Below are 24,643 nucleotides of genomic sequence, written 5' to 3'. Positions count from 1 at the left end.
CGGCTTCCTTTGGGGGTGGGTATAAGTGGCAGTTGTCCATGGGGCCAGAGTAGAGACCTTGGAAAGAAGACAGGTGACCAGCAGCTCAGGTTATCCAGGGCCATCTGGCTGCCTGAGCCTGTGGGGCCCAACAGCCTGCTTTCTCTCCAGGGTGGCATGGGACTTGGAGGAAATGCCAAACTGTTTACAGGTTGACTTTTCAGGGAGCCCTGTCCCACCGGCTCCCCACTGGTTCTCACTTCTGCAGGACGGTGCTAAAGCCCTGCCACTGAGCTAGAGGAGAGGCAGGGGTAGCTGCTTAGGTGCCTGCACACCCTGTTTCTGCAGCCCCGCAGCTGCCTGCTGCTCAGCTTCCCTTGCCTTGGGAGAACCATGCGCCAACGTGTCTTACCAGGGCTTTCATTGGCCACCCATGGTTTCAGGAGCTTGTTCTCAGATGAGCATTTAACATGTGCTAGGCACTGACTGCAGGGCAGAATGCCTGTCTGACCCACAAGGTCCCCTATGACTAGTGGAGGAGAAAGAGCCACAGACAGTAAATCCCATGTGCACAAGACTGGGGAAGCCAGAAGAGCCACCGAGCAGTGGGCTCCATTTTCTCTTTCCTTGATCTCTTCCTCTGGGAAAGTATAGCTGCTATGGTTGGGAGGTGTTCCCACTCTCCGTCCCATCCCAACAGCTGCTGAGCCAGGGCCCTCAGCAGTCAGAGGGCCTCCCTTCTTCGCTTCCAGCCCACTGACTCCGTGAACGAAGAAGTCTTGTGATGTCGTCTTCTCATGCGGTCACCGGAGCCCACTAGGAGCCGCCGCAGCCCAGGCAGAGAGATTTCATCTTGGGTGTGGCTGTTTTTCAATAGCAGGGAAGAGAACACCCCGAGGGGCTAGCCAGACTTTCCAAAAAGGGTTTTTGGTTCTTCCAGGCCGGGACAATGCTGAGCAGAGATAACGTGCCAATGGTCACAATCCCACCAGGGCAGCCCTGGCTCCTGAAGACAAAGGCTGCGACTGAAGCTCCTTCCTCCTAACCCTGTGCCCAGGGTCTTGCTGGCAACCACTGCGGGGCGTTTCCTAGGTGCTCTGAAGAAGGGCCTGGCAAGTGCGCCAGGGCTGGGAGAGCAGCACTAGGTTGCTGCTTCTCATGGAATGCTGCCCTTCCGGGTGGCTGAGCCACCTAAGGTGCCCCTACTTACAGTTCAGCAGAGTAGAATCAAGTGCTCTTAACAATGTATGTGTTATTTTCTTTTTTAAAGTATCTCATTCTTGTGATTGTGGACTGGATAGCAGGCCACTCTCGATTCTTGTGCCCCACCTCAATTTGGGAACATGATACAAAGTATTTTTATACTTTTCTAAAGTGAGGGAGAGAGCAGATTTGGGTTAGTTGTAGATGGAAGACACAGGGCAAAATAGAGTCCAACCCTGTCCACCTGCCTTGTACCTTGTTGAAGGTTCCTTCTTGGGGTGCCAGGCCAGCTCCTTCTAGCAGACAACTGGGTTCATTTCTCACCTCCAGATCTTTCCCTCCCACTTCTGTGCTGAGGCAGAATTTCCCATGCAGGCAGCTCTCTCAGGGAGAGGCTTTTACTCATGACATGAATTGAATGGCAGCCCCCAGCCTGCCATCTGGGCTGGGAGCGCACGGTTCTTAACACCTACTTTTGGCAGGTTCAGGACGCGTGGGAGGGGTGTCCTCCTGGGTTCAGTGAAGCGGGGGTGGCGGGAAGGGGGGGGGCTGAGCCTGGGACCCTCTAGAAGATGCTTCTTCATGCTTGCTTGGGATCACACGTGTGCCAGCTTCTTTTCTTTCCTTTTTCTTTCCGATAAAACAGGGCAAGTGGGGTGAGTGCAGGCCCCATTCATTACCTTTGGCTAATTACAGCCGTTAAATGAGCCTGTTTCATCAGGATTAGACACCACGCATTCCATCTTTCTCACCACGCAGGCCAGGAGATTAGAAATCACATAAAATGTGAGAAAGTGAAGGCAACACCAATTATTCCCAAAAGGCCACTAGGAAAAAAAATCTTGTAAATACAAGTCAGTGGACAGAGAACAAAACAATTCATATGCTTTAAAAAAAAAAAAAAAAGATGAAAACCCATAATTACTTCAGGAGTTATGGTAATAAATTATTTATTAATGTAAATTATTTCACAGGCAAGGAACATAGAGGAAACTTGAGCAGAAGGATCATACATTATGTATAAAAAGGAATTGTAAAAACATTATAGCAGCCTGACTTGTGCCGCTCTGGTTCAGGTTTGTCAGCATTTTAATTATAAGCCCTCACTTTCAGTGTTTAATTACTCGGCTGTTAACGTCTACTCTGTACATAAAAGGGTTGTTCCCGGGGGCACTCTCTGAATGGAGGTCCTTGGGAAACCAGTTGGCTGTGTTGAGTTGCGCAGGGCTAAGAGATTTCATGTTGAGATGCAGCAGGCTTTGGTCTCTTAGCTCCGCCTGGTTGATCACTGAACGTGGCCTGTGATTGTACCTGTGTGGAGAAGCTGCCATTTGGGGCTGGACAGTTCCTGTTGCAGTCGGACAAAAACCACCACTAATAATACCAAAGGTATTCTGCCCAGGATCTTGTACTGTTTTGACTATGATTCTTGAGCCAGAGCCCCCAGCAAAGAAATTGCTTACGGACTACTGCAGGTTAGCATACGATTTGTTTTGAGTCTAAAAAGTACATCTGAATACAAGTACATGTGTCTGGTTTAAAAAAAAAAAAAAAAGCTCTTTACATTTGAAACTTATCTTTGTTGTGGTTACATATGTATGTGATTTTAAATACATACAGAATGGTTTCAGTTCTTCCATGTACCTTTTATTGGTTCCAGACAGTGTGTGGGGGACACAGTACAGAGCAGAAGTAGATGAGATGACATTGACACACAAGAACTGCTCGTAGTGACAAGTGAACCTCCTGGGCTGCCTTCTCCCAAAGGTGACAGAGGGGCATAGGCCAGGGGATGGGAACTGGCCTCTCAGGAGAGAAAGATGGGCAGTGGGCAAGGCAGGACTAGCCTGTCCTAGTTGCAAGAGTCTGGCTGTGGGAATGCAGAGCGTGCTTAAGTCTGGCTTCTGCTGTTTGCCAACCAGGTATGCCTAGAAGACACATGAAGCCCAGTTTCACCAGTGGGCAGGGATAACTGTGATAGGCCAGGAGATAAACAATTGTTTAGGGTACATGCTCCTGTTCTCTCTCAGCCTCAGCAAGGACCCCATGGTGTAGGTAATGCATCTACTGACAGTTTCCTGAAGAGTTGTCCTCGCTGCCAGTCCCTCATCTAATACAATGGCACCTAGTGTTGTGTGCATGGTTTAGAGATGTGTCTATCTCACATGCTCTGTATATACTCTGAACAGAAAGATTATTTAAAAAACAAAAAAAGAAGAAGAACGACCAAACTGGCTTTTCTATCCCTTTGGAATTTTGTTGCTGTGGAGAATCCTAGTTTTCCCCATGTTTGTGAGTGTTCTTGGGAGCTTAGGGATGGAGTCGGAGGCTCCTGTCAGAGTTAAAAAGGTTTTCAGGACTCCACACCACCATGTACGGGTAAAGAAACAGAGGCCTGTGCCTCCAACATTCAGGGTGATGCAGTTTTTAAAATCTAAGTGGTCCCACCAGGCCCCCCCCCTTTTTTTTTGCAAGACTATAGGCTTGCCAAAAGCAGTGACAGGAACCATTTGTAGTCCTCGCCCTACTAATGAGGCAAAGGCCCTAGTACCCTTTCTGTACCCTGATCTTTGTCCCTTCTTTCAGAGCCCCACAGGTCAGCCTTCCTACTTCCCCAGATGCAACCCAGGGGGATGTCATTTTCAACCATCCTAACCTTTTGTCTGGATGAAGTCCTTGTGAAGTGAACTTGGTATCTTGTTTTACTGCCCCTAAGACATGGCAGGGCCAGCGGCTACAGCAGAGAAGCCCATGGGCCTCACTTCCTGACTTGGCTGCTAGGAAATCTCCATTCTGGGGACAGTGTCTAAACTTCATTAAAAGCAGATCAGAAAGCCAGACAAGATGACTACTGTCATCCCATCGTATGAGAGGCTGAGACAGGGGGATTGCAGCAAGTTCAAATCCTGACAGGGTTATACAGTGAATTTTAAGTCAACCTGAGCTATAGAGTGAGACTCTGTCTTCAAAAACTAAAAACTAGGCTGGGTGGTAATGGTACACACACACCTTTAATCCTAGCATGAGACAGGCCGAGGCAGGCGGATCTCTGTGAGTTTGAGGCCGGCTTGGTCCTCAGAGTAAGTTCCAGGACAGCCAGGGCTACACAGAGAAACCCTATCTTCGGGGGGTGGGGGGAACCAAACCAAACCAAAACCCTAAACCAACCAACTAACCAGATGAAACCTTGTGAGAAAGCTCGGGTTATGACCTAGCTTGTCCCTCAACGTTCCTGTCAACAGATCAGTTCGGCAAAGCTGACTTCAGAAAGACATCCAGTTCCCTGGGTTCTCACATTTAAAGGGCTGGTGAGCTTCTGCCCCAAACAGCCCTGAGGCCAAGTTAGCAGACTATGACCTGGGGTGGGGGGGGGGGGTTGTGTGGGTTGGGGGCAGAGAAACACGGCCACACCTCACTGTCAGCACATTTAAACAGGTATGAGATCCAGGAATGAGTCAGCACAGGTCTAGCTGGAGGCTTGCTTCTGAGCTTTTGAAGGCTGCAAGGATCCGTCTCTTGGGTCTGTATGTAACTACTTAGGCTATTCTAGAAACCGCACTGGGTATGGCAGTGTCACTTTAAGAGCATATCAAAAACACAGCACTGAGATCTCCAGGCCTGTAAAACTCCTCTATCTTTTGAACATAAGAAGTCTTATAGTCCCCCAAGAATCTGGGCCCCTGGGAGTTTTCCAGTTTAAGTGCAGAAATGGAAACAAGAACATTTGAGGTCAAATGCTATTTGCATTCCTTCAAGTACTTTTCTTTCTTAAAGCTCAAGATCTGGGTACTGAGACGCCTCTGACTCTGTGGTCAGGGTAGCAGGACTGGGTCCTGTAAGTGTGAATTTTGGGTGTGTGTCCTTGTCTCTTAAGGGTAGCTGGTCAGAAGCTTCGGACTCAGTCCTCAAGCCTCAGCTTTGGGAGGGGTTTTGGTCACATGGGTCACTGGTGGGAGAGCTGTGCCCAGGGTATATTTATGTCCGCTTGGTTGGTCCTCCCATCCATAGGCAAAGTGATATGCTGTACTCCCCTCCCCCATGCGGATGTGTGTACCCACACACGCATGCACTCAGACACTTCCTCACTGTTGTGCGAATTTCACACTTGCGGTGCACTAGCAACATGTGTGGAGGAGCGTCTTCAGACCCTTCTGAAGGTTGATACAACAGGGAGGGTGTGATGCTGGCTGTGTGCTGTTTGGGATGGAAGCCCCGGGAGTTCCCACCTGGCTTGTGAACCGTGGACTTCTAAGGACTCGAACAACAAAGAGATTCTTCCCTATAAGCTTGCCACCCCTTAATTGCCCAAGGCTTCAATCTTATGAAACAGATTTGTGGCAACCAAGATTTTATGTCTCTGCTCCGAGTTTCACCTCCTCCCTTCATAATCCTGCAGGCAATCGTGGGACCATACCTCAGGAAATCCCTGGTATGGAAAATATTGATTCCCTTTTCAGCACAAGCATACCCACAGACATTGGTACCCAGGTACAGAAGAGCAGATGTCAAACAGAAACATGTTTTCAGTGATTCTGAATTACACTGGTGGCTGCCACATCTGAGAGATTGCCCTGGACGCTCTGCTGGGCCTGCGTCTTTTCTCAGCAGCTGACAGAGATTAAGAAATGTGCAGAACTGAGATTTGAGCCAAGGGCCGTGCCCTTTCTAGCCATATCAAGTGACCATTGCTCAGTGGCCCTGCCATATCCATGGCCTTTGTCACTTTGGAAAGAGTTCCAGTTGTTTATGCAGAGGTGATATTTAATGGCAGGGTGGGGGCACCCGCTGTCATCTTCCCAGAGCCCTTTGTGCTCTGTAAAGTTGAGGCTTTACACATAGGGCAGTTTGCCATTAAAAATTAGCTTCTATTCCTGTTCTTTTGTCTGGTGACCTGACCCAACAAAGTGCTCTCTGGACCCTCAGTGAAGGGTGGAAACACAAGAGCTAAACATAGCATTGATTGTTTTTACTTTTTTTGTATTAACACTTTTCAAAGAGATAAAGCTAGAAGCCGCTAGAGTATGTGCTGCAGACGCGTGACCACGTGGATGCTCTCGGTACACATTGGCAGTGCCTTCCTTTCTCAAGGAGCTTTCGTTCAGTTCTAACCAGTTGCCTGCCTGTTTCATATACAGCCAATCCAAGGCCCAGAGGAGAGTGGAGGTTCGTGGCGTAGCCCAGGTGGGCTCTCTGCCTGTGTTGAGGATAGTGACAAGGAATAAACAGGTCAACACCCACAGCCTCTTCCATAGTCCTTGTCCCCATGTTGTCACCCGCTTCTTCACGTCCTCCCACCCCCTGCCAGGTCTGCTGTGTACCAAACCCTGTGAAGGACCCTGGAGAGCCATCCTGGGTCTTCAGAGCTGGTAATCCTGCAGAATGAAGAGCAAATGTAACACCTCCTTCCCCCTGCCTCTGCCCAGAGATAGGATCAACCCCTTCTAAACTGATGCCTTTTCCCCCAATGTGACTGGGACATTTTCTGCCCTGTGTCCTAGGCTTCCAAGCACCAGCTGTGGTACCATCTTGGTCCCTCCCTGCTCTGTGGATAGGCCCTCAGCCTGCCACATCCCTAACTCCTGTGCTGTTTTCAGTGTCTTGGCATCAAGGGGAAGTTGGTTCCAGCAACTTCCTGAAAGGCCACAGGCGAGAACACAGAGGAGGATGAAGTTTTGACCCTGGTTCTAGAGTGGCTCCATCCCAGAATGAAGGCAGAGTGCAGGACTGTAGGCTTGGCAGCCACAGCCCTCTAGTGCTCGTCAGTTCAGTGTCCTCATAGGAAATGTACAAACAAGAAAAACAAAACTAAGCAAGCATAAGTTGACCAACCACTTGACAATCATTTGGTCTGACAAAACATTTTGGTCTGTTTCTTTTTGTTTCATGTATGTAGCGCACTATGGATTTTACTAAATAGGAATCATAGGGTTTTATACACAGCTTCTTTAGCAGTGTATCACTGGCATGTCTCCACACCATTAACTAGTCCTCGAAACCACTGCACTGTTGCATGCTGTGTGTTATTCCCTTATAATCTGTTAAACAGCCACCTGCTGAGGGGCATCTTAATTATGCTTGCCAATTTGCTCTCCTTTGTTATCATTTTGATTTGATTCCCACTTTTCTCTCAGGATTGCTTCTCCCCCACCCCTCCATAAAAGACAGCCATGACTGGGCCTGTGCTAATTTGCACTTCTCCTCATTCTGCAGTCCAGGTTGACCTTGTATTCAGCGTGATCCTCCTGTCTCAGCTTCTTGGGATTAAGCTGGATTTATACCACCATGCCCAGTTTAGTTTATATGTCCTCTGTTTTGGATGTATTATTTGGCTCTCTAAAGTAATACCAAATTAAAACTATTTTCAAAGAATGGTAAACATTGAGCATGGGAGACAGGCCAGTGGGTAAAGCACTTCCTGTGCAAACTTAAATTCACAAAAAAGGAAAGACACAACCGGGTGGTGCTGACGCACACGTTTAATCCCAGTACTCAGGAGGCAGAGGCAGGGGAATCTCTGACTTCAAGGCCAGCCTGGTCTACGGAGTGAGTTCCAGGACAGCCAAGGCTACACAGAGAAACCCTGTCTCAAAAAACCAAAAACAACAACAACAGAAAGGAGAGAAAGGCCAGACACTGTGATCCTAGTGGTCCCTAGCAGGAGATGGGGGACAGCGACAGATAACTCTCTAACATTTCATCAGTAAACAAGAGCAGTGCTATCTCAAACAAGGTAGGAGGACTAATACCTGAGGTTGTCCTCCTCTAGTTCACACACACACACACACACACACACACACACACACACACACACACACCATATGTACCACACACCACAGATATACCACACACATATGCTATACACACACATATGCTATATACACACATACCATATACACACCACACACATAACACATAACACACCACAGATATGCCACACACATATGCTATACACACACATACCATATACACACCACACACAACACATAACACACCACAGATATGCCACACACATATGCTATACACACACATATGCTATATACACACATACCATATACACACCACACACAACACATAACACACCACAGATATGCCACACACATACTCTATACACACACACACACGCACACACACACACACACACACCTACACACCACAGATATGCCACACACATATGCTATACACACACACACACCTACACACCACAGATATGCCACACACATACTCTATACACACACACACACACACACGCACACACACACACACACCTACACACCACAGATATGCCACACACATACTCTGTATACACACACACACACACACACACACGTAAGAGGGCATACCATTCAAATGGAATAGAACACTGGAAGGAAATGTTTTCCACGGGTACTAAAAACAATACTTGAACAGTGTAAGCAGCTTGCAAAGAGCTATTTTTGTCGGGAAGGGGAATTTTATCTTTGGAAAAAATGTATCAAATTCATCTAGAGGAGTAGCTATCAGAGCTGCCACCGTCAGGAAGAGTCTGAGTAGATGTTCCCAGCTGGCTTGCTACTAGACAGCCTCCAGCTCCGGGGGCTCTCAGGATGCATAACCCTGGGCAGTTTCTCCTTGTGTCCTCTGCCCCTGTGTGCATCCCCTGGGTCATCTGTCTCACAATTTAGCAGAGTGTCTGGAAGAAGAAACTTTATACTTAGCCTTGGTTTGGCTTCCTTTGGTTCCTGGGCATTGTCTTGGGCTGTATTACTTCCTCCCTCGGCCTGGGTGTTATCTCAGGCCTTTGAGAAGTGACCGTTGTAAGCTAGGTGTGGTCGAGGTGGCGCCTATCTAATTCCATCGCTTGGTAAGGTGAGGCAGGAGGTTTGCCACAGTGTTAAGGCCCTAGACTACAGAGTAGCACCTCGTCTAGAAGAAATAAAACAACAGAGTGGCACTGTAGAGCTGGATTTACGGGTCTCGCTACCCAGAGTGCATCACCTACGGACTGAGCAGCCTTCTGAACCATCTTACATCTTCTCTGGACTAAGCGTCTTGAAGCCGGGCCAATGCCAGACTGGCTTGGGTTTTCACTGTGTCATATAGCTGTGTTGCCCTGGGCAGGTGCTGTGGCGATGTTATAGTGCAAGAAGGAAGCTCAGTGAGTGTTCTGGATTGCTGTGGGTGTCGGTGGAAGCGTTTAAATAATCTTATGCGAGCCATTTCCAGCTTTATTTCAGGTCCACTGGCTGCCTGGCTCAAGCTGTCACATTTGCCAACTAATACATACATTCAGATTAGCAGAGAGAGACAGGGCTAACTGGACAGCACATGCTTCTAAATTTTGCTTTTTTAGAACAAGAGTTTTCATCTTCTAGCTTTCCCAGCATGGTACCTGATTCTATAGTGGAAAAACAATAGTTTGTTCTTAGAATTTTTACTGAAGTAAAAGTTCAAGCTCAGATCCTGCATCCCACAATTGGACTCACGTATTAGAACCCAGTTGAATGACCTAAGTCACACCCTGCAGTCTGAATGCCACTCTTACACACTTCAGCTGCTTTAAGTAGCCTCAGTTTGAGCAGGAAATCAAATGACTATGAATACAGTGCTGTGATTGGCAGCTATTGTAGGTGCTGATATGATCAAACATTTTGGTAGAAGGCAAATAAGTCAATAAGAGGCTGTATCTTTCATAAGCAAATGTTTTGTTGATGGAGTTGAGATGACCTAACCCAGCAGTATCTAGTCCCATTTTGACCTTGACCATCTGAAGTGGACAAGACTCACTGTTGGTCATGCTCTTCTGCCAACTGCTAATTTACTCTGCTCCCCTGACTCCTCTGCCACCCACCAGGGCAGAGCCCAGGACAAGCGACAGGGGCAGCTCTCGGTATGAGATGCTGAGAAGAAAGCTGGATCGATCAGGAACAGGGCCAGGTCTGGATGTGGGGTGCTGGGAGGAAAGCTGCATCAGGAACTCCAGGCAGGGGTTTGGATCCCAGGCCTTGCTCTGCTTCCTACTCAGAATGCTGGGCCTCACTCTTCTCTGGGCCTCAGTTTTCATCTATAAAGTAAGTTGAGCTGGCTGATTTATGAGGAGGACCTTTCTGGTGCCAGAGTACTATGTAACCAGCAGGCTGTTCGTACAAGAACAGAGTGCTATTCTAAAGGCCTCTGAGATATCCTATTTTCTCTTTGTATTTATGCACCAGAAAATGACAGATGGCGAGACCTGGATAGAAAATGCCCTCTTCAGATTGACCAGCCGAGCACCAGCATCTGGGAATGTCTGCCCGAAAAGTGTCAGGAGGGCTCCTTGTGGCACCAGGAGGCGGTGACTGCCTGTGCGGTGACCAGCCTAATCAAAGACCTCAGCATAAGCGACCACAACGGGAACCCCTCAGCTCCCCCCAGCAAACGCCAGTGCCGGTCACTATCCTTCTCCGATGAGATGTCCAGTTGCCGGACATCATGGCGGCCCTTGGGGTCCAAAGTCTGGACTCCTGTGGAGAAGAGGCGATGCTACAGCGGGGGCAGCGTCCAGCGCTACTCCAATGGTGTCAGCCCCATGCAGCGGAGCTCGAGTTTTAGCCTCCCTGCCCGGGCCAATGGGCTCTCCTCACCTCACCACCGCTTTGGGGGACAGCCCAGCCAAGGAGCACCAGGCTCAGCCCCCTGTGGACAGGTGGGCGATGCCTGGAGCCCAGACCCACGCCCTGTGGGAGGGGGCCGACTAGACCTGCAGCGGTCCCTCTCTTGCTCACACGAGCAGTTTTCCTTCCCAGAATACTGTCCCCCCTCAGCCAGCAGCACACCTGCCTCAACGCCGGAGCTGGCAAGACGCTCCAGTGGGCTTGCCCGCAGCCGCTCCCAGCCGTGTGTCCTTAACGACAAGAAGATCGGTGTGAAACGGCGGCGTCCAGACGAAGTGCAGGAGCAAAGACCTTCTCTAGACCTTGCCAAGATGGCACAGGTAAGCAAGCGCCCCAGTTGCCTAGAGGAGGCTCCAGGAGCCCCTCACTGATCTCTGGGATTCTAGTCCTGGTTAAGTGCAAGGTGACGCTTTTAAAAATGTTTAGGAACCAGTTCCCTTGTTATGAATATACTCTCAAAAAAAAAAAAGGAAAAAAAAGATTTAAGGATTCTGTTTTTTAAGTTTTAGTACTGTTCTCTCCATTCAAAATGAGCTATGCTCTTTCCCTGTTAAACTCATTGCTAGTGGAACAGGAGCGACAGATGGCGAGAGGCAGCCATTGGCTAGGAGTCCAGTGTGACCAAACACTAATTAATCCTCTCCTAGCCCTTGGCTGGTACCCCCTCGCCCGGAGCCCACACACCCGTGTTCAGTATCACTCGGATTATGCCGATCCCTAGATCAGGGCCATGGGTCATGACTTGAGAGGAGGTGGGAAGCGATTATTCTCTTTGATTGAACTGTCAAACATTGACTACCAAGAAATCGGCAGTCTGCAACTGTCGCTAGGGCACTGGTTGTAGGAGGGGCCACTCCCATACTCTCCTGTTGCTCTGTGTCCGTCCATCTTGGAGTTCAGCGTTGCACCAGCACTAGTCTTGGGTATTGATCTGGAGTTTGACACCATCGTCAGGGCAGTGCTGGAGCCTGGGGGCTGGCTGCATTTGGTGCTTGCTGTGGAGGTCATAGGGTGGCTCTTGTGACTGTTAAACTCTAGGGTGGTTGGCTGTGGTGGGTAAAGCATGGCAGGACTGGCTCCATGCCCATCTGGGAAGGCCTCTTGCTTAGTGCTGTGGTGCAAGTGTCAGTTCCTGGTGTTCTCTATAAAATATTGATTATTAGCCAGGCATAGAGCCTCATGCCTTTAAGCCCACACTTTGGGAGGCAGAGGCAGGTGGGTCTCTGCCAGCCTGGTCTACAGAGTGAGTTCTAGGACAGCCAGGGCTGTCTAGAAAAACCAAACCAACCAAATGATAGTGTGTGTGTGTGTGTGTGTGTGTGTGTGTGTGTGTATGTGTGTATATACATATACATATATATACATATATATACATACATATATATATATATATATATATATATATATATATATATATATATATATATATATATTACTGTTTGGCTTGAGGAAATGAAGACCTGTTTGCTAGTGAGGGATTGGTCTCAGCAGAGTTGGCAAGTTCTTCAGCCATGGGCAAACCCAGGATAGGCAGGCTCGTGGTATCTGTTCTGCATCAGGCAGGCATAACTAGTAGACAATTTTTGGTCCCTCATATTGTCTCCCCCACCCCAACTTTCCCCAATGGAGCCTTCTGCTTACAAGAAAGATATGTTTCTATCCATGATGTTGCCATATCTGCTGCCTGCTATAACTTTAATTCTCCAAGCCTGTCAGGCCCACTGAAGACCAGGTGCAGGCCACTTCTGAGGTGGCCTCAGAGTCCATGATTTTGAGCCACCTTTACATATGTGCCCAGCCCATGTCCAGGACAACTGGGGACAAGTTGGTGATATGCTTGTGCCACTCCTGTGCCTATGGGTCAACATGGTACAGAGCTCCTAACCCTTTTCCATGTTCAGCTTCCATGACTTCCATCTTGGCTCCAAGAGAGGCCCTTCCTGCTTCCTGTGTGGTAGGCCTTTCTGACTTGCTCCCTGGATAGTAACCGAATGCATGTGTTGGATACCAAGAGGAAGCTTCCATCTCTAGATGGACTGAAACCAGTTGAAGGGGGTCAGTGTTAGGTGACATCACCTCTGAGTTCTGGGTACAATGCACAGCCTCAGTTGACTTTTTTTTAATGCCTAGCCTATTTTCTTAGTGAATACACTGGAGAGGTAATAAAACCAGCTTACATGTGGTACTGGATTTCACTAGCCACAAGCTGGAATAACATGACTGCATCACTGAAGACATTTTCTGGCCTCACATGCCTAGAAACTATTTTAAAATACATTGCTCGGTGGGGTTGTGCCCAAATGTATAGATCGCCTCATCGGTTCCAGGCAGTGCTCCAAGATCCAGGAAGATACACTGGAGTCCAAGAAGGCCACCCTGGTTCAGCCCGTCTGCTGTGGCCGGCTGCTTGGCTGGGAGGGAGTAGGTAGGACAAGGCACAGGCGTCCTGTCATCAGAGGTCAGAGCCCGAGGATGAAGTTTGTGAGCCCTGGTCCATGTCCCACTGAGTATCCCCATATAGTAATACACGGTCTCAGGAGGCAGGCCTTACTTGCCAAGGGGGCCTGATAAGCAGGGCTGAGACAGTCCTTATGGGTTTGTAAAGAGTCCTGGATTAGCGGCCTGGAGAGATGGCTCAGTGGTTAAGTGCATCTGGTGCTTTTGCAAGGGACATAGCTTTGGCTCCCAGCACCCACATAGTGGCTCGAAACTGCCCATAACTCCAGTTCTAAGAGATCTGATGCCCTCTTATTGCTCCTAGGGGCCCTAGGCATGCATGTGATGCACATATATAGACCCAGGCACACACACACACACACACACACACACACACACACACACACACACACACAAACACACGTGCCCGAGGATGGTTGTGGCTCGTACCCTCCACATGCTGCGGCCTCACTGGAGGTTTGTAGTTGCTGAGAAGAGCGCAAGGTCCTCATGTCTGGGAGGAAGAACTTGGGGGGTTGGTTCCCATACTTTAGGATAGGCTTGGGCCCAGGGTTGGTGCAGCCCTTTCTTCCTTGAGCTGCCTCCCAAACTGTTTCACAGGTCTTTGATCTTGGTTCACATGTTGGCTCTACTTGTGTGTTCTTGTAGAGGAACCTCTTTGCACATGGCTTCTGAGCCATGTGTACAAACGCTTTAGATAAAGGTACAGAGTGTCTTTTTGGTTAGACCTTTGGAGCAGCTGGGTGTTCTAATAAACCAGCTCCCTTGAGGGGCCCGCTGGGGCCCAGAACAGACCCTGAGGGTGTGTGGACTTGTGGGGCTTCCCCTTGGCTTTCTTTGCACAGCTGGTGGGAGCCAGAGCTCTTTAACCTGCAGCAGAAAAGGAGTCCAGTCAGAGTGAGAGCTGAGAGCCAGTCAGCAGGAGAGCGCAAAGAGCTCTGAGGTCCAGGCTCTGAGGCTCCATCCAGTCTTCATTGCTCCCAGGGTTAGCAGGAGCGCATGTCATGGGCATAAGCTCTCTCGTAGAATCCGTGTTCTATCAGAGCTTATCCGTTACAACCCCATGAGGGCACTGAGGCTCTGCTGGTTCCTAGGCCTGCCAGAGCCTTTCTGACAGAGTACTTACTTCTGTATCCTTACCTAGAGATGCTTTAAAACAACAAAAACAACAACAACAACAACAACAACAACAATAAAAAACCCACAACAACAACAACAAAAAACAAGGCCTCCAGAAAGGGGTTCTGATGCTAGAGCCCTAGGCAATTTGCTTAACATTGTTGTGTAGCAGGTCCACAACCAACATGGACTGCGGGGGAGTGGGAGAGGGATTGGGGAAAGAACCAGTGTATATTTCATGTGTGCGTATGTATGTGTGTGTGCATGCATGTGTATGTGCATGTGTGTTCTATATAATCTGGAGAATGCTTTTGATAACTCTGGGGTTTTATTTTTTGTTGTTGTTTGTTTGTTTTAAATAAGTGGGTTTATTACTGTATAACAAATCAAAATAAAAGAATAAGTAGCCAGTAGCAGACAGACAGAAGCAAGAGATAGACAGAAAACATCGTCAAGTCAGGGAGGCAGCTGGCAGGAGCTCCTGCTCGTTTCTCCAGATGGGCTTCTGACTTCCCAGTCCCACTGCAGGCACCTTGATGTCATGGGATGAGGGATGGTATTCCTGTTGGAAACGGTGCATCTTCTAGCTGTTCTAAAGGACAAGTAATGTTTTTACTTCTGTGTTATTCACCGTTCTTTTCCCTGCCACTGAGCTGGGGGGCAGGGAGACCATCCACAGACACACCATCTTGGAGAACACACTTTGAGACACTCTTTCTTGGGCCTGAAAGTGGGGGAGTAACCCCACTTCCCAGGCAGCTTTTCAGTGAGCTCAAACAGCACATTACAGTTCACCAATAGAATGTACGTTATAGTGTACACGCATGTATGTGTATCTCTGTATCTTTATATATATATATATATATGTATATATATGTATATATATACACATATGTATATATATATGTATATATATACACATATGTATATATATATATATATATATAGTTTTTGTGTGAACATTTGTGTATCTATCCTTACGTGCATGCACACAACACCCCATGTTACCCAGTGTACTGACACACATGGTGAGTGCTGACAAGCACAGTTCACCCGTGCGGTGCACTCCCTAGGCCTACAGAGGAGGTGTGAGTAACTGTAGGGGCTGGTTTGAGACATGAGTGCCGAGTGTTCCCAGGGATGCAGTCTGTCTTCTATCAGAGAACTGCTTTTTTGCTTCCTCCTGTCCCAGTGCCCTCTCTGTCTTAGCCGTTTCCCACTCCTTGTTTGTTCATCCTCTTACGTCATCCTTTTCTCTTGTAAATGCTAAGGGAGGTGATCTCCTGGCTACCAGCATGCCTGCTTAACTCCGTGTTGGGAGCCAAGTGGTGACAGACTAGGATCCACCTCCCTCCAACAGGAAGTTGGCCATATGTAAGCACTCTCTCCTCATCCCCAGCAAGCGCTTTTGAAACAGGGCTGAAATATCCCCCAAGCCACAGACACTCCTGTCCTGCCATATCTCTGGGGCTCGGCTGTCCTAGCGAGCAGTGGTGGCCCTTGTCCCTCTCAGCAGGGAAGCCAATTGCTTTCCAATTGTCTTAGCTCATGTTGCCCTAAAATCCCAATGGGACGACTGTGCCCAGGGATGCCAGTTGAGGCCACAGGTGACCCAGCTGTCTGGGTCTTGAGTACACCCTCCCTATATTTTCAGTTATGGCCTCTGCTCTGTGCTGTGAGCTCTCCAAAGGCAGCATGGGAGCCCGTGCGCTCCAGTCCTGCCTGGGTCCCGTCTTGTGGCTCTCCTCCCATGCTTCCCTCCTCAAGCGGTCTTCTGAGGTTCTAGTTGTCCGTGGTGGTCTATTCGCACAGTGCCAGTGTACAGCACCGAGGACAGGGCTGATCTGAGCCCGAGTGCTGGGAGGGAGCAGTTTGTCTTCCAGCACGTCCTGAGTTGTGCAGTGCCCTTTAGACCGTGAGTGTGAGCAAAGACTTCAGAAAGGCAACAATTACTCCGATTACTCCTGAATGCCATGCCCCTGGGTGCTGTGTTTGTAACTTCAGGCTGGTCAGTTTGAAAGAGAAAGCAAATTGTATTTTTCAGTGGAGCTTCGAACAGAGGCAAGACATTCACAGGGAGGGCTCAGGATGCCGAAACAGACGCTTGATTGATTGCAGCTGCGCACACACTGCACTTCCCCCCCACCCCCGCCCTAAGCTCCCCAAGGAGGCCCCAGAACAGGCAGCAACTGTTGTGTTAGCAGATGTTTGAGAAACCCATGAAAGCTGGCTGGGGTGCTGTGGGGCAGGAAAGAGCACGAGGTAGAAATCAGCATGCTGGCATATGGTTGGGGAGCCACTGAGAGCCCGGCCCTGCCTGTGAGTTCAGAGAGCCTGGTGGAGCTGGGCCACAGGGGTGGCTGGCGGGCTGCTGCTGCTGCAGGGCTAGAACAGATGCTCACTCATACTCCTAGCTCCTGGCTGGGCCTTAGATGAGGCTCCTTCCAGCCAGCCTTCTCTCTGCTCTGTGTTCCAGGGGAGCCACCTCTAACAGGGGACAGTGGCTCTTCTAGTTGCCTTCATGCTGCTGTGGGTCAGCCTTCCATTTTCTTGGCCAGTTCCCTGGCTGTAGGCCCGGGTGGCTTAAGCCATCATGGCCTTCTCTTGTCTACTCTGTCAGTGTCCAGTGCCTAGCCTGTTGCCTTGACTAGTGCCTCAGCCCTTCGTCAGCCTTGCTGCTGAGGTGGGAAGCTGTATAGACGTTAGGGAGGGGACCTTAGAGATAGAACTTGGACAGCATGGGATGCAGACCAGTGAGAAGCTCTGGGTTGTATTGGCATGACAGGAGTGCTAGGCCCTTGGAATGGTGCTTCAGGTGGGCTGGACCCCAACAGAGAACCCGAGTTCTTGGAGTTTGTGGATGCCGAGCTATGGCAGCTCTGGGCACAGTAACCTAACATGCCTTCCTCCCTGCCCTTGACGATCATTGCTAACCAAGCACAGCAGTCTGTTCAGGGGAACTCAGAAGACACCTTCTTGGCAGCCACTGCTCCCCTTCAGTGGTTGAGCACTGTCTGTGCTGGCTTATCCCTTCACTGATGGATATGGCCGTTAGCATGTTGAGGAGTCAGAGACGTGCCCAAAACCATATAGTGAATTGGAAACCCCTAGGAAGGCTGGAACCTGTCATGTTTGGGCCCTAATGAGCCGCTCTCCCTCCACCTGGCCTTTGCCAGTGACTGGTCCTTGTAGGGTATGATGTGAGCTTTGAAGTCAGGCGAGTCATGGCTCTGTCCCATTCCTGCCATTTCTCAGCTGAGCTGTGCACCCTTGGTCACTCGCCCCCTCTATGTCTGTAAAATGGAATAATTATTGCTTTTCTCTGGAGAATAGAGAGAAGTCATGTGCTGTGAATCTAGCATGTGGTTCTTACTTGGACACAGCTGTATAGAGAAGAAAGGTGAGGGGGTACAGAAACAGCACAGTGGTTAAGAGTGCATTCTCTGAGGAGCCCAGCACCCATGTGAAGACCTGAGTGTGGTCTTGTGCACACCTGTCACTCCAGCTGGGTGGGGGAGGGAGCAGAGACCTGGAGATTGCTGGGCTGGGCTGGCTGCCAGCATAGCTGAAAAAATAATGAGGTGGAGGGCTGGAGAGCCGGCCGAGTGGTTAAGACCACTTGTTCTTGCGGAGGACTTCAGTTTTATTCTCAGCACCCACATAGTGGCTCACAATTGTCTATAAGTCAAGTTCCAGTGTCTTCTTCTGACCACCCTGGGTACCAGGCGTGCACATGATGCACAGACATACATGTGAGCAAAACACTCACACACAAAATTAATCAATCAAAAACAAAAAATAAAAACAAGATGGAGAGTGACAGAGGAGGACACTCACTGCCTTCTTCTGTCCTACACATTGACACATGTGTGCATCCTCACAACACACATGCATGTATACTTCACACATTTTAAGAAAAAGAAATTGCAAAACGAAGTGGCTGCCGCGGAAGAGCCTGCAGCTTTTCTGCTGTGCTCATGGGCCAGTTTCCCTGCCATAGTGACTTTGCAACTCTGGTCAACCTGCTGGGCTTGTGCTGTTGGTAGGCCAAGTCCTGCCAGCTGTGCAACAGGCTGGGATTGGAACTCTTATCATGTGTCCTTCCTTTTCTCTCAGAGACAGGTGTGTCCATGGTACCCTAGAACCTTATTGGGGGACTCCATGGTTCAGGAAAACCCTCCTCAGACACCTGTATCTTTTCTTGTCCCAGGTCTCCATCCTCAGGTTACATAAGCAGCCTGCTGAAGGTCACTCAGATCAGGGCCCAATGTTGACATAATAGCTTTGATCTCCTGGGGAAGAGAGAAAATAGGAGTTCCCCTGGGACTATGCCAGCGAGGCAGCTTCACATGCCATTTGGTGATTTTCCATGCCTCACTGGAGAGGTAGTGGTGCTCTGGGGCTCCAGGACTCTCAGGAGTGGGTGCCTCTCCTTCCCTAGGGCAGTTTCCTGGATGAGAGCCCCCTGGGGCTCCTGATCAGACTTAGAGCACCTTTGGCTTGCCAGTCCTTCATGGTGCTGGCATAGAGGCATGGGATCCCTGTCATCAGAGGCCTTGGCCTATGGGCAGAAGGAAAACAGCCTTTCCTGCTGAGGTGTCAGCACCCTCCAGGGCAGCTCCAGGCTGGCCAGAGGAGACCACTATAGGAAAGGCCCGTGGGCTGTTGTTACTAGTAGTGCATGGCTGGTTCATTCACCTCTCGGCCCTGTGGGTATCGACCCCTTGAGGGGTAGAATGACCCTTTCACACGGGGTTGCTGTCAGGTACCCTGCACAGCAGATATTTATGTTGCAATTCATAACAGTAGCAAAATGACAGTTATGAAGGAGCGAGGAAAATGATTGTATGGCCGGGGGTCATCACAGCATGAGGAACTGTGTTAAAGGTCGCAGCAGTAGGAAGGGTAGAGAGGCCCCCGTGTTATTCCTAGGCTGCTGAAGAAGAAGTAAGAGAGAGTTTGTATGGAAGCAGTGAGGTAACGGGGGCTGGAGGGCGACAAGACCTGCTCCCTTTGTCCATGGCAGCCTAGGTCCTTCATCCTGGGCTATTTATGTCACCTTTCCACACCTTAGTATCCCTGTGTAGGAAGCGGGATAGCACTAGGGAGGTGGGGAGAGGCCAGGCATCCTAGCCAATGACTCGGTCCCACTAGCCAGTCATCAGTGAGTCTCAGGTCCCCGAGAGAGAACCGATCTCAAAAAGAAAAGTAGATGAGCCGGCCATGGTGGCACAGCGCTCCAGAGGCAGGCAGACCTCTGAGTTCGAGGCCAGCCTGATCGACTTAGTGAGTTTTAGGACAGCCATGAGTGAGCTGTGAGAGAGAGCTATGAGAGAGAGAGAGAGAGAGAGAGAGAGAGAGAGAGAGAGAGAGAGAGAGAGAGAGAGACCCTGTCTCAATCTTCCACTCCTACCCTGAAAAGTAGATGGCTCTTCAGAAATGACACCCAAGGTTGACCTCTGGCCTCCACGCACGTGCATATGTGCTTGCACACCCACCCACCCACAAAACATTTGGCTTTTATTCTTCACACAGGGTGGAAGTAGTCAAGGGTTTGAAACCCAGGGAGCAACAGAAGCCCTGAAAATGTCTCTGGACTGTGGTAAGCGGGTATGGCTGGAGGGGCCTGGGGAAGTCAGGGAGGCCAGTCAAGGTGCTGTTGGCAAGCTTGGCTGCAGACTAAAGCAGAGGGTGCGGTGGACATGCTGGTTCGTAGTCAGGCTCCAGAAGCGTGAGACAGCAGGACCCACCGAAGTGCAGCCATTGCTATTGGCTTCCAGCTTCTCAGTGTAGACCGCACTGTGCAGAGTCAAGCACCCTAACTCTCAAACATCACCCCTTCTGCTAGAATATTTTGTTTCAAGCTTGCTGATTATAAGTCCCTCTGTTCCAATTTACATGCTTACTTTGACTGTCTCTTCCTTTTGTGTGCGTGCGTGTGTGTGTGTGTGTGTGTGTGTGTACCAGGCGTGTGAATGCAGGCAGGTACATGCCATAGCACACATGAAGAGATGAGAAGACAGCCTCCACCTTGTTTGAAACTAGGTCCCGGTTGCTTTTCCACTGTGGATGCCAGGCTGTGTGGCCCATGAGCTCCTAGAGAATCTCCTCCCCCCACCCACCCACCCCCGCCGTCTTCTTCTTGCAGGAGCATGGGGAAATACAGAAACTCTCACTATGCATTTGTCTATGACGTGGATTGTTTTCGGCCCTCACACTTGCACGGCAAGTGTTTCTACCGTCTGGGCTATCTCCCCAGCCCGCATGTGTCTTTTTGCTCAGCTCTTAGTACAAATGAAGCCTGGCTGTTCACCAAATGTCCAGAGAGCCACCCAGTCATTCACTGCATGTCAGTGGTTTATCAGCCAGGCTGCCTTTTTCCTCTGGAGCCTCAGTCCTTCTGCTAAGCGTGTGTGTCCTTGTCCATTAGAGACTGCATTCCCTATCCCAAGCTCTAGGCTCAGGGCTGGAGGAGGCCTGGGCTGGCCTGGGGCCACAGGAGGATTCTTCCATGGTTTTGAATGCTTGTCATGCTGGGTCTCATCTCAGCTGTGCCATATCTGGTCATTTAGAACAGCTGGGGCAGCATCTCCTGAAAAAAACAAAAAGTGGGGAGGAGTCAGTGGTGACCCATCCGAGTCTCCACATAAATCTAAGTAAACCTCAGTGGACTTGAGGATGCAGGGAGGAGGGCAGTGGACAGACACCAGTAGGAATTTGGCCTTTCTCACCTAGCTCCTGATCTCTTGAAGGACATCAGAATAATGCCTTCCCTAAAAGATCACCAGGCCCTTAGTAGCATGGTGCCAACAGGGCTGGGAAAGCCTCAGCAAGGACCAGAGAAGGAAACAGAGAGGTGTCCTTGAGCGGACATGAGGTTGGCCCAGAGCTGAGCTTGGCTGTGCTACCCTCGAGTCCTGCAGGCTGCTGTTCTGGGAGGTCATTGCTCTGTCGTGCAGGCGTTTCGGGATGTGATCCTCTGCCACCCCAAGTACCCCATCAGCAGCCTCTCCCTGTTGACAGGGGGCGATTCATCTAGAGCATTCTGTGGTTTCAACTATCTGGATTAGTCCTCTTTTGTGCAGCTTCTGGCCTCAGTGGGAACTGAGGAAAACCAATGCCACATAGAACTTTCCGCTTTCTGCTGCAGTTTCCTCGGCACAGGACTTGATCTAGATCGGTTAAGTGTGCGTTAATTGCTCTTTGTGGCCACAGGATTGACAATGTCCCCTTTGAAAGTTAAACTAGAACTCTTGGGGAGTCCTTTTGGGCGTGGGGAAGGGTGGCTTTTAAAAGAAAATTCTTTTAGAAAACAAAAGAAATGTTCAGTCCTACAATATAATGCAACTTCCAGAGGCTCCCTTTGTAAGCCATAAACTCACATCAGTGCATATCTCTAAAGGTCATCAGGCCCTCAGTCCTGCCCTAACACCGTGCAAGGCCACATCATGCATCTGCCCTCCATGGAGCAGATGGGGGAGACAGCTGCCCATTGCCAGAGTGTGTAGGGGAGTATGGCACGGCTCTCAGGTCAGCCAGAACCTGGCCAGGACAAGCCATCCATTGGGTCCAAGAAAGTCACCGAAAGTATGTGTAACTAGGTTTTGGAAGAACCAGCATCTCAGAGAAGCAACTGCAGGAAGCTGCTCCCTCCAGCCCTTCGGGAGGCCTGGCAGCCTTCGGTGTGAAGGCTCCACCACTGGCCAGGCCTGAAGCGAGGGGAGGGGATGAGTGTTCTGGAAGGGTGGCATGCTGAAGCGGCTGCTGAGAAAGGAGCAGGCTGCTCTGGTGGGGGTCACATGTGTTTGGGTGACTGGACCAGCACAGGAAACGGCCAGGGGAGGCTAACTCTCTTCCTTCAGCCTCCATTTGCCTGACATTCTTTGGCTGAAGTAGGGTGCTTGTGGGTATGAGTTCTCTCCTTCCATCATATGGTTTCCCAGTATCTGACTCAGATCATCAGGTTGGGCGCCAGGTGCCTTTCCCAACCCTGAGCCATCTCACTAGCCCTCAGCCTTTTGGGGCAGCATTAGGTCTGCCCTCCAGGGATGGTGGGCACTCAGCACATGAGAGAAACCTGATTCTTGAGTGTGACGGGATCATTTTTTTTTTTTTTTTTTTTTTTGATCCCTGAGAAGTGTGGATGTTGATAGAATGAGTGATGGCTCCAAAGAACAGGTAGAGTCCCCAGACCATGTTACAGGATTCCAAGAAGGGAACTGAGGTTCTGCGCAAGCCTCCGTTGGGTTTGCTGGCCTCGGGGCAGCTCCGGGAGTCTATTCAGAAAAAGAGTTGTGTGTAATCATGTTGTTCCCCTCCCGGAGTGAAGAGGGGGGGGTTTCTTGGGAACATAAGGTATAAGTGTCATGAGCTTCTTGGTGCCCAAATCTGTGGGAACCTGGAACTGGGGCTGCAGCCGAAGACCATCACAGCCTCCTCTTGGATTTGACCCTGTCAGCCCACTGTAGCGTTCCTGTGAGCTGTTTACTAGAAGATGTGCTGGGCCCAGAGGTGTTCAATACCTGCTCAAGAGACCTTGGAAACTTGGCCCAGAGCCTCCCAGATTGGTAGGAGGAGGGAAATTCAAGGTCATCATATACCCAGCAAGCTTGAGGCAGATAACTCTGATTTCTGCAAAGTCCTTGGGTAGGATGGAGGGAAATGCTGGGAAGTGGGAGCTGCTGCCAGGCCCTCTGGAAGTGTGAATTCTAGACTAGATTAAGATCATAGCAAACCCTTGTCAAGTACCTGAAAGTGGCTACGGAAAGCTTCCAGCTCACAGTGGGCAGGCCGGTCCCCCACCAGCACCTAGCATCGCTCAGCCACTTGGTAGGACTTTGGAACTCGGCATTTGGTCTCGACCACAGGCCCGCCACACCAGAATCTGTATTTGAATTTGATCACCCTAGTTTTTGAAAGGTCTTAGGATGTAGTCTCTCTGTGGGAAGTCAGTCAGGTTTATTTTGGCCCTACGCAGTCCATCTATGGGTTCTTCTTGTACCTGGGCCCTGGGGGGTGGTCCCTGAGTTACCTGGCCAACCTTACTCTAGTACCAACTCTGTCCCCCCTCTCTCTGGCTTGAGTCACCTACCCGCTGCTGTCATCCAACCTGCCATCTTTCTGCCACTGTCCTTTCTTCCCAGGAATGAGGAGGACGTGGTTCATGTTGGGAACCTTTTACTGGAGTCCCAGGCCCCACCCACTGAAACTCTGATCAACATGCAGGTAGCAGAGTGAGAGATTCTCTTCCTCTCAGGCCTCGAGCAGCCACTTGCATATGTGTCCTGTACCCAACAATGCCCTGTGGGTCAGGGCTGAGGCTGCATAATGGATGAGCTCACCCAATCCTGACCCTGCTTCAGAAGCAAGCTTTGACATCCACAGCATGAGTGCCAGGCTAGCCCAGGTCAGCAGCAGGCTAGCCCAGGTCAACAGCAGGGGAGAAGACAAGTGGAGGCTTGTGGGTGACTTTGGGGGCCATATTGATGTCACGTTCAGAGACAGGGATAGGGAACAGGTCCAGATGTGAGTCTTGCAAGCAAATACCCTGTGACCCCTTCCTGTTTCTTTGATCATTTTTCACTTGGCCTTTGCGTGTTAGCGGGGTCAGTGTTGGTGGTATGGTAACCTAGTCATGTCAGGAGGCTCTTGTGAGCTGTGTGCTAGGCGTGAATGTTTCTCTACTCCCTGAGCTCTAGATGGTCTGTGTCTGTAACAGAAAAGTGCTAGTAGATTATTGGATACTTATTTTAGATGGATGGATGAATGAAGTAAAGTGAAACCCTGGTTTTTCTTTTCTTTTCTGAAACCTTGACTTCTTGATAGACAAGTCAGCTGCTGCATCAGTCATACTCAGTGACAAAGGTGACACTTACCTCTCTTGGGCGTAGGCAACACAGGTAGTTGCATGGTATTGTCCTTAAAGCAGCTCCTTGTTGTTTCACACGGGAGACTGGAGTTTAGAATCACTGCCCTAGTCACAAGGCCAGGAGTCCCTCCAAGGGTGCGCTTATTGAACTCCCAAGGGTACGCTCATTGTGCTCCAAGTCGCATGGTCTAGGCAGGGTTCAGGGTGCCAGAGCTTCCTTAGGGGGACACAGAGGACCCTCAGTGTGAAGACATCCAAGTGGTCAGGCTCAGGGATCGGTCCACAGTCCTGAGATGGCAGCTGGAAACTCACAGGCCATCACCCAGGCAGCACATTCAAGGCTCGGGTGCCCCAACGTTAGAGCTGTCTAGACATTCTGAGGTGACAG

At 49.9% G+C, this 24,643-nt stretch overlaps 1 protein-coding gene across 1 annotated transcript in view; it reads left to right on the top strand.

The window, feature by feature from the left end:
- Positions 1-24,643, top strand: part of Fam53b (family with sequence similarity 53 member B) — a 62,533-nt gene that overhangs the window by 8,883 nt on the left and 29,007 nt on the right. Inside the window, exon 3 of the mRNA XM_051145456.1 lies at positions 10,371-11,131. Coding sequence (XP_051001413.1) covers positions 10,371-11,131 — 761 coding nt within the window. The remainder of the gene's footprint in view (positions 1-10,370; positions 11,132-24,643) is intronic.

The sequence above is a fragment of the Acomys russatus genome, chromosome 5 (genome assembly GCF_903995435.1).
Source record: "Acomys russatus chromosome 5, mAcoRus1.1, whole genome shotgun sequence".
NCBI lineage: Eukaryota > Metazoa > Chordata > Mammalia > Rodentia > Muridae > Acomys > Acomys russatus.
Note: the sequence above shows the minus strand (reverse complement) of the source record. Positions and strands in the feature narration are given on the sequence as shown.